Consider the following 9,918-nt stretch of genomic DNA (forward strand, 5'->3'; position numbering starts at 1 on the left):
TATATATATATATATATATATATATATATATATATATATACTACTTATTTATTCATTCATTCATCGGTGGACACTTAAGTTGTTTCCATGTCTTGGGTATTATAAATAATGCTACAATGAACATGGGGCTGTAGATATCTTTTTGAATTAGTGTTTTCATTTCTTTTGGATAAATACCTAGAAGTGGAATCATAAGGAAGTTCTGTTTTTAATTTTTAATATTTTGATGAGCCTCCATATTGTTTTCCATAGTGGCTGTACCAATTTACATTCCTGTCAGTGATGCACAAGTGTTCTCTCTTCTCCACATCCTCATCAACATTTGTTATTTCTTGTCTTTTTGATAATAGCTGTTCTAACAGTTGTGATTTTGATTTGCATCTCCCTGGTGATTAGTGATGTTGAGCACATTTTCATGTACATGTTGTCCATCTGTTTGCCTTCTTTGAGAAAATATCTATTTAGATCCTCTGCCCATATTTTAATCAGATTGTTTATTTTTGCAATTGAGTTATATCTCATAATTTTTAATTGATTGTCAGACATGGTATATAGAACAGTAAAAATCAATATAAATATTTACATCTTGAACTAGAAATACCTCTTCTGCTGGTCTGTTAGTGGGGTCAATCTAGTCAAGAGTTGAGCTCATTTTTTTTGTTGTCATTTTTGCTATGGTTATATTCACTATAATCACCAACTTCAAAATCTTTTGGTGTTACATTGTGTTTAGAAGGAGGTAGGTTTGCTAGAGTATTCTTCTCAACGTTCACTTTCCACCCTCAACTTTAGGCCTTCCCTGTGTGCCTGCACATTAGAAAGTGTCTCTTTCCATGTTTTTACACACCCTAAATGGTAGACTGTTGTTGCTTGTTACTTGGTGCTCACTAGCCTGGTGGTGGGGAGGTCATGATAGTTTTCTGTTATCCTAGATGAGCCTCAGTCTTTGACAGGCCCTGTGCCCCGCTGTCTGGGGGTGGAGATTTCTCAGTGATCCTGCCCTCTCCAAGTGATGAGAGACCTCTAATTATTTGAGTCCACGATGGTTTCCTGTCCTTCTCCAGGGGTAAGGGTTTTTTTGTTTGCTTTTTGTTTCTTCCCCATTCATTTTTTCCTGCCTCCAGCAACCATAGGTCTCCTGTGCCTTGAGAGTGACAGGACTTGGTGTTCTTTCTCCAGTAGGGTGACCAACTCCTCCTGATTTTTCTGGGACTGTCCCGGTTTTAGCTATGAAAGTCCTGCATCTTGGGAAATGCTTCAGTCCCAAGAAACTGGCTCAGTTGGTCATCTTCTCTCCCAGTGGCTTAAGGATTTTATTCCTCAGGGAAAGAAGGTTCAGGTGGGGCTTTGTGCCTTTCTTGAAGTGGTGGCTGCTACCCTCCTCCAGGACTGCCCAAGTCAGGAGACATTTTTCCAGTTTCTTGTCCTACCCCAATCTTTCTCATAACCATCTGGTGAGGTACATAAAGAAGAGCCTCTTACTGGGTGCAAACTTCTCTTGTGTCTGCAGCTTCTGGGTGTTTTCTATGTTTATGCTAGCTCACACAGCATTTAACAATTCACTGAAAATTTAGCTGAATTCCAATTATCTGCTTGTATGGAGGCCCCATCTTGTGCTCTGCTGCAGGTTTACCAGGTTGTTTCATCATGAAGGCACCCTTCTTTTCTTACATTTCAGGCTAGTTAGTGGCCTTGCAACCTCACCTCTCTGATAGATTCAATATAAGTTATGATTTTCAAGATTATTCACATTTTCTTGTTATTATTGATGGAACAACACTTTCTAGCTGCCTACATTCTAAGCAGAAATCAGTACTTGGTTTCTTTAGAAAGAATATATATATTTCAGTTTTGAGGTATAGTGTTTTATAAATGTCAGTGAGATCAAGTTGGTTGGGAGTGTTGTCCAAATCTTTGGTATCTTACTGAATTTTTAAAATCGACTTGAACTGTCATTTACTGAGAGACAGTTGCTAAAATTCTCAACTATGATCGTGGATTTTTAAAAATTCTTTCAATTTTGCTTCATGTATTTTGAAACTCTGTTATTATGGAGTGTATATACATTTAAAAATATATTTTCTTGATGACTTGATTTCTTTATTATTATGAAATATCCCCCTTTATCTCTAGTAATACTCTTTGTCTTGACATAAAGGATTATAAATATATATATATATATATATATATATATATATATATATATATACACTTATATATAGTCTTTCAAAAAATATATTTATCTATTTGGCTGTGTTGTGTCTCAGTTGCAGCACACAGGATCTTCGTTGTTTCATGTGGGATCTTCACTGATATATATATATATATATATATATATATATATATATATATATACACTTATATATAGTCTTTCAAAAAATATATTTATCTATTTGGCTGTGTTGTGTCTCAGTTGCAGCACACAGGATCTTCGTTGTTTCATGTGGGATCTTCACTGCGGCATGTGAACTTCTTAGGTGCAGCATGTGGGATCTAGTTCCCTGACCAGGGATCAAACCCAGGCCGCCTGCACTGGGAGTGCGGAGTCTTAGCCACTGGACCACCAGGGAAGTCCTGTATATAGTCTTGATATAAGTTGATATAAAGTTGATATACATATAGGCCCACTAGCTTTCTTATGTTCAGTATCTGTGTTGCCTATATTTTTCTTCCCTTTTATTTTCAATCTGTCTGTGTCTTTTATCTTGACAGTACCTTTCTAAAAAAACAGCAATTTGCTTTTTCAATTATTAGTCTGACGATCTGCATCTTAAGTGCATTAAATTTTCTATGGATTTCTCTTTATTTTTCTCTATGGGTTTTTGTTATTATTGTTATTGTTGCTTTGTCATAATTGAAAGTCACCACGTAGGAGTGAAAATTTCTTCTCTTCTAGGAGGAGCTTGTCACTTGCTAGAGTTTAATTCATTTAGATTCTTTGCATTCTTGGCAATCTAATGAGTTTAACAAAACAAAAACACTTCTGTGTACCTGAAGGGCTTGTCAGTTTCTCATTTTGCTTAGGACTGGGTAAATCCTAACTACAAAGCTATGAGTATTTTTTTTTCCTAGAGGGCAATATGTCAGCCTCCTTGTTCTCCCGAGAGACTTTATCCTCATTCTTTTGAAAGATCATTCTATTTTTTATGCTCTTGTAGGTAAAATTTTAGATGCCAAGGCATTCTGTTTGCAGGACTCAGGGAGGGGATTAGTAGTAGAGTCACCTGTTTCTTATATAGAGACGTTCATCAAGTCCCCCTGTTTTCAACCCCACCTCTCACTCCTATTCTCCATTGTACTTGATTTTTCAAAGTCTCTAGATGGCAGATTGTGATGTTTTCCTTGGATGTGTTAATATCATTCATGCATGTTTTGACTGCTGCTTCCTCAGCCTTGGATCATTATTGTGAAACTTATCACCTTGCTATATATCTTCTAGAAATTTGTTGAACACTCCTAGGAATCTTGAACTTGAAGATTATATCAGGATATTTGCTAAGTAACTGGAGAGTTAGAGCTGAATCCGAAGCAGCCTGATTCCTGGTCCAGTTTACTTTTCGTTAACCTTATCGCTACCTTATTTCATTCTCCCATATTTCTTTCTGTGTTGAGGTTTACTGAAGGCATTAGTGAAGAATCATCCAAGGAGCCACACTGTAACAAGGATTCAGCTGACAGCTACCCCTGCAAGTGCACTCATGTTGATGAGCCAGCGCATAGCTAAAGACCTAACTCCATTTCAGATAGTGCTTCTTTGGACATCACTGGAAGATGAAAAGGGAATCCTGTTTCATTCTCAAGCCTACTCTAGGGCCAGTGAAGTTGATGAGGTGGACCTAGAGCATGCATCTTCTCTTGGAGGTGATTATGTAGGAGTCCACCCTATGGGTCTCCTCTGGTCCCTGAAACCTGAGAAGATATTAACTAAACTGCTGAAAAGAGATGTTATGAATAACCCCTTGCAGGTCCAATTAAAACTTTATGATTCAGATGTAATGGTTACCCACACCGCCATCACTACTCCAAATGTCAGCCTGACTTTGGAGAGGTGGTATGTAGCACCTGGTGTCACCCGAATCCAAGTCAATGAAGGCCGCCTTCGGGGAGCCTTCCTTCTCCCTCCAGGTGAGTGGAATTACCCTGGTTATTGTCATCTTTTTTTTTTTTCCTCTTTTAAATCCCTTATCCTCCTAGAAGTTTACTTGGATGTGGATAAAATAGAGAGCATCCCTTTCCTGACTCAGAATCAGAGTTAACTTTGGGTCAGAACAAGAACGTGGTGATAACTTCATTCCAACTCAAGTTTTATCTCAGCAGTTCTGGAGCCTGTCTAAGGATATAACAGTAGTTTATGGAGTCCCTGCATTATGAGATTTCCATAGCTTTGGATTTATGTGAAATTCTTTCACATTGAAGCCTAGCTATCTGAAGACCCACATCCTGATATGGAACTGTATCCCAGCTTCTTTTGGGGGTTCTGTCATGTCTGAGTTTTAATTTAGGCATAGGTCATTGCATGATTGTCACAATAAGCTGATGATATAATGGATTGAAATATTGCAAGAAATATAGAGGATGCAAAGAAACTTTATACCCTCTAGTTCCATAAATATTACATATTTATAGGATATTCCATAAATCAGCAGCTAATATAACATGCTCCCTAATGGCTATAAAACTTTTCAGAACATTCAGTTTCTCATAGTGATCTCAACATACCAAAAAGTCGTTCAAAACATCTATTGGTACATTTCTCAGAGTTTATTCTGGGGACTGAATGAAGCAAAGTACATTTCCCAGAAGTAGCCCTCAGTAGGTCCAGGTTTCAGGTGTGTCTGAGGTTGCCTTATTCAGACATGTGCTTTGATTTGGGACACAGCCGTCACATCATCAGGATGTATTCCCTCTCCCTGCCTTTTTTTTTTTTTTTTTTTTTAATAGTCACCTTCTAGAACTGAGATGGGTTAAGGAAACCTGAAGTGTTAGAGGTGATTTCTGACAACATAGAGTGTTAGATAGCGTAAAAGGAAAAAAAGCTTCCCTTTGCAAATTCACCATAACCCATGCACCTTTTTGTTACCCAAATTTGAAAAATTTTTACCTCCAGTATTTAGCATATAGACTACTTTATTGTGTGTAGGGATCAGGAAGTAAGTGGCACAAACCTCCTTGATGCTAATATTCAGTTAAGAATCTGAATATTCGGCTCAGTGCTTTGTGATGACCTAGAGGGGTGGGATAGGGAGGATGGGAGGGAGGCTCAAGAGAGAGGGGATATGGGGACATGTGTATGCATATGGCTGATTCACTTTGTTGTACAACAGAAACTAACATAGTATTGTGAAGTAATTATACTCCGATAAAGATCTATTAAAAAAAAGAATCTGAATATTAGTTCAGGCCTTTCACCTTGCGATGATGTGCTGGTTTAGGGTGTGCTATTTGCGAATGCTCTTAGACAATGTGTGTGCTGGGTCTCCTGATTTGGGTGCTTATTCTGTTGGGGTACAGAAAAGGGTTGTGTTCTGTGGAGCCAAAAATGGTTGAGTCAGGTCTCAAAGAAGTTCTCAACAACAACATTTTTCCAGAATAAGAGGCTCAGTACTCTTAAGTACTGTCAATCAGAATATGCAAAAACATCCCTATTCATGTATTCGAGTGGTACTTTTAAACCAAGATGTATTCAGTATCACTTTATTTCTCCTTTTCTCAAGGTGAGAAAATATAGCAATATTTTGTTTTGACAATTCCCAGTACTCCTTTAAATCAAGTCACTCCTTTCAAATATGGATAGGATCAGGCTTTCTTAGCTAAAATCACTTATACAATAATAGTATATCCCCAGTAAGGGTATGATAAATTACTTTCAGTATGTGAGCTCTGCTTTATTTTGGAAGCAAGCTGCCTACACAGGAGTGTAGAATGATATCCTGACCATCCCTATTTTGGTGTAAAATTTCGTCACTGTATAGTCAGATGAGTGTAACAGAGCAGTGTTAAGTCAGGATTTTAGCTAACATAATCATTTCAATACTTTTTTTTTTAAAGCCGTATACTTCTTTGAGAACCCAATTAAATCTGTGGGTGCTCTTCTCATCAGTAAAATGCACATATAAGTGTATAGTCTTGCATGTAATTTCAGGACCTTCGCTGATTTCCTGAAGCCTATTTGTGTAAGTTAAGAAGCCCTTGCCTAATTTCTTTGGCTTTCTGTACTCCAGCACTATAGATATGACTCATAAAGAGTCCTGAATTCTCTTTGGCTGTAGAGATTAAACGTGTCAATGAACATTGTGTCCAATGAAACTTCTGAATATTATGCTCCATTATATACTCAATCAGCTTTAATTCTGCCCCAGAAAAAAGGCTGAAAATGTGGAAATTCTATTGAAATTTTATACATTAATTCTAAAATTTGTGATGCATTTCTTTGTGTTGTCATATTTGTCTTCTCTTCTTCTCACCTTCCCTTCATACTCAATTCTGTGTTTTTTTTTGTTTGGTTTTGTTTTCAGGAGAGGGCCGTTTCCCAGTGGTTATTGATTTGTTTGGTGGTATTGGTGGACTGATTGAAATCCAAGCCAGTCTCCTGGCCAGTCATGGCTTTGCTATCTTGGCCTTGGCTTACTGTGACTATGAAGATCTCCCTTTCCAACTAGAGAAAGGAGATTTGGAATATTTTGAGGAAGATGCCAACTTTCTCCTGAGACATCCTAAGGTAAATTTGACCTTTTCAGTCAGTTTCAATCCCTGTTTTTCAATAAGCATGATATTCTGTGACTTATTTTAACTTCCAAGTATGATTCTCCCTCAGTGAACTTGAAATTCTATTACATATTTATATTATTCACATGATTTATTTTGTATCCCGTGTCTTCTGCTCAGAAAGATGAAATGCATAGTTAGCCTGTGTCTGTCATGGAATCAAAGGCATTGGCTTTGGATTCAGACAGAAATGGGTTTCATTTCTGGCTCCATCCCATCTGGTTGTGGGAATCTGGGCAAGTTACTAAGAACCCCTGATCCTCAGTTTCTTCCTCTATTAAATAATATTGTAGTGACACTACTTCATAAGGTTATTGTGAGAATTTAAAGGAATACTAGGGCTTCCCTGGTGGCGCAGTGGTTGAGAGTCCGCCTGCCGATGCAGGGGACATGGGTTCGTGCCCCGGTCTGGGAGGATCCCACATGCCGTGGAGCAGCTGGGCCCGTGAGCCGTGGCCACTGAGCCTGCGCGTCCGGAGCCTGTGCTCCGCAACGGGAGAGGCCACAACAGTGAGAGAGAGGCCCGCGTACCGCCAAAAAAAAAAAAAAAAGAAAGAAAGGAATACTAGAAGCCAAGTGCTTATTAGAGTAACAGGCAACACTAAATACTCAATAAATCTGATCAGTTATTATTATTATCACCTTCTCTGATAATTATTAAATCACCATACTTAATCAGGTAGATAATCTATTTCTTTGAATAGTGGGTCAGAATTTTTAGTTACTTGGCAGGTCTTAAACATAATGCTATAGTACTTTCTAATCCACATACCTTCTTTAAATTTTAAAATGTGCTTTGCTGTTGTAAGAGGGTTGATGCATGTTAGCCCTTATTTATTGCTAATTTTTTTTTCTTAATAAGAAGCAGTCTAAGTAATTAAGACTCTGTACTGCATCCTTTCTCATATAAGGATCACCAAAGTACTGTGAGAATTGCAATTGTAAGATGAGCAACAATTGCTGACAATCTACTGATGCACTGAATTTTTAAATAGCTATTTTTGATGCATATAATGGAATTGTCCTTGAACTATCAAATAGGCATTCTTATCATTGTGCTAGCCCTCTGCTTGGCTTAGATGAGAAATTAAAATGTTATGTGATTCTGCTTTTCACTCTTTTAGCTTGGGTCGCCTTGTAGGTGCTGCGTGACTTTTCTATCATTCTTTCTATCAATATCACACAGATAGCTAGTTAGTGACTAAGCCAGGCCTGGAAACCTGATTTCTTTCCTAGGCTCTGAGTATTTCCATTAAACCTGCTTCACACTGTGTCTTCTGCAGGAGGATAGACCTCAGATACTTCAATTCCTTGAAAGTCTTATTTCTCCATCTGTTGATTTGAAGTGTCTTCTAGGGACTCTAAATTCCCCAATTGAAAATTTGGTGGCAGAAGTTGTAATAAGAGTTAGTGTTCTGCCAAAGGCCAGAAGTAAATTAGATAAAGCCTGTATATATCTGAGTCACCTTTTTTCTGTTCATCCATGTTATACTGGCTTTTACTTTATCTTCCATGGCCAAATCCATTCTGAGTTCTCATCTCTCCTTGCCGTAACTGTGACTATATCTTTTAACTTGATATAGAATTTCAGAGCTTGAAAGTTTCTTTTAACCCAAAGGGCAGGGGAGTGGGTGGTTCAAGCCACTTCTCTTAATATGCAGGATGAAAAATGGAGTGTATATATGACTCAATTTGTTTCATTTTTTTTCCCCTTTACCATAAGAATTTCTCACATTTGTGTCAGCTAGATACAAGTGGTACATTCATTCATATTTTTCTAAATAGTAAGAAAAAAACCCCAAACATTACTTAATAAAATGTCTTTTTTTCCTAAGAAAATCTAGGGAATCAGTAAGGCTTTAGAAGAGATGTGACTCTCTGAAACTATCCTTGCATGGGGCCAGTGCTCAAAAGCTTTATTTTGTACCATAAAAAACAACATTTCGTACCATAAACAACAACAACAACAAAAACTTTAACTCCTTCTTTTCCTTTGCTCTCCTATATACCAAATTGGTAACTAGGAACTGTATATTCTGCACTCATAACTAACTCATTGTCTTGTTTCCTTTTTTTCCCTGCTGGTGCTGCTTAGCTCAGGGCACCATTATTTCTTGCCTGTACCATTGCAATAAGCTTGGCTTCTCTGCCTCCAGTTTTGCAAGTCAGAGTCATAAGACTGGTTTTTCTAGAGCACAGTTATTTTACTCTCTTGCTTAACCATCTCCCAATTTTCTAGGCTTCCTAGTCAGGCTTCCTAGCATGTTAGATAAAATTTTCCATAATCTGACTTCTGCGTGCTTCTGCCTTATCTTATGCCTCTCCTTAAAATCTGTCCTGATTCCTCTCTGTAGTTAGGAGAAGAGTAGAGGCTGCTTATTAGCATGTTCTTCAAAGTCATTCCCTGTCAAGCTGCTGTTTTCTTTTCCAGCCTTATTTTGCTACTTCCCATCTGATACTCTAAACTCAAGTAATGAAGAGCTACTATGGTTACCTGAACGCACTGCTCCTGAGTTGTAGCACGTGTTCCTCCCATGGTGAATCCATTAGGAATGTTCTGGCTATGTTTCCAGAAAAGTCACTGAGTGTGGCTTAAACAACATCAACATAAGGCATTTTATTCTCTCATGTAACAGATCTGGAGATAGGTGGTTCCAGATTTAGTTTGGAAACTCAGTGGAGTTTCTTACTGAGGAGGCTGGATTGACATTTCTGTAATTTCCTGGCCTTCTCCTCAGTGTCACAAGATGGCTGTGGCAGTTTCAGACGTTAAGTCAATATGCCAGCATTATCAGCAATGTTAAATCCATAGTATTCAGTCAGTAGAACCTGACATATTCTTGAAGGAGCATTTTCCTCGGACATTAGTTACATATTCCAAAACTCTAGAACTGGGCCTGTGGGTGGGATTAGTATGTGCTTTGTTCCCACTGGCCATTGAAGTTCTTTGGTTGTTTGAGATTGTAGGGTTTTGCTAAATGATGGATAGAATCAACATCTCATTTCTATTATTTTCGGGACTATTGACCTAAAACAAATAGACCTCCAGATATTTCTCTAGCAAAGATGGGTTTATTTGAGATCAGCAGAGAACTGCAATTTGGTGTCTCAACCATGGAGAGCCACGTGCAAGTCCCAGCACAGCAAGGGAAA

General features: G+C 38.0%; 1 protein-coding gene across 1 annotated transcript in view; it reads left to right on the forward strand.

Moving 5' to 3' along the window:
* Positions 1 to 1,252: 1,252 nt before the first annotated feature.
* LOC103082496 (bile acid-CoA:amino acid N-acyltransferase) overlaps positions 1,253 to 9,918 on the forward strand; it is a 30,361-nt gene continuing 21,695 nt past the window's right edge. Inside the window, exons 1-3 of the mRNA XM_007456404.1 lie at positions 1,253 to 1,397; positions 3,613 to 4,125; positions 6,516 to 6,718. Of these exons, the coding sequence (XP_007456466.1) occupies positions 1,253 to 1,397; positions 3,613 to 4,125; positions 6,516 to 6,718 (861 nt within the window). The remainder of the gene's footprint in view (positions 1,398 to 3,612; positions 4,126 to 6,515; positions 6,719 to 9,918) is intronic.

This window comes from Lipotes vexillifer, unplaced genomic scaffold (assembly GCF_000442215.2).
Source record: "Lipotes vexillifer unplaced genomic scaffold, Lipotes_vexillifer_v1.1 scaffold607, whole genome shotgun sequence".
In the NCBI taxonomy this organism is placed as follows: domain Eukaryota; kingdom Metazoa; phylum Chordata; class Mammalia; order Artiodactyla; family Lipotidae; genus Lipotes; species Lipotes vexillifer.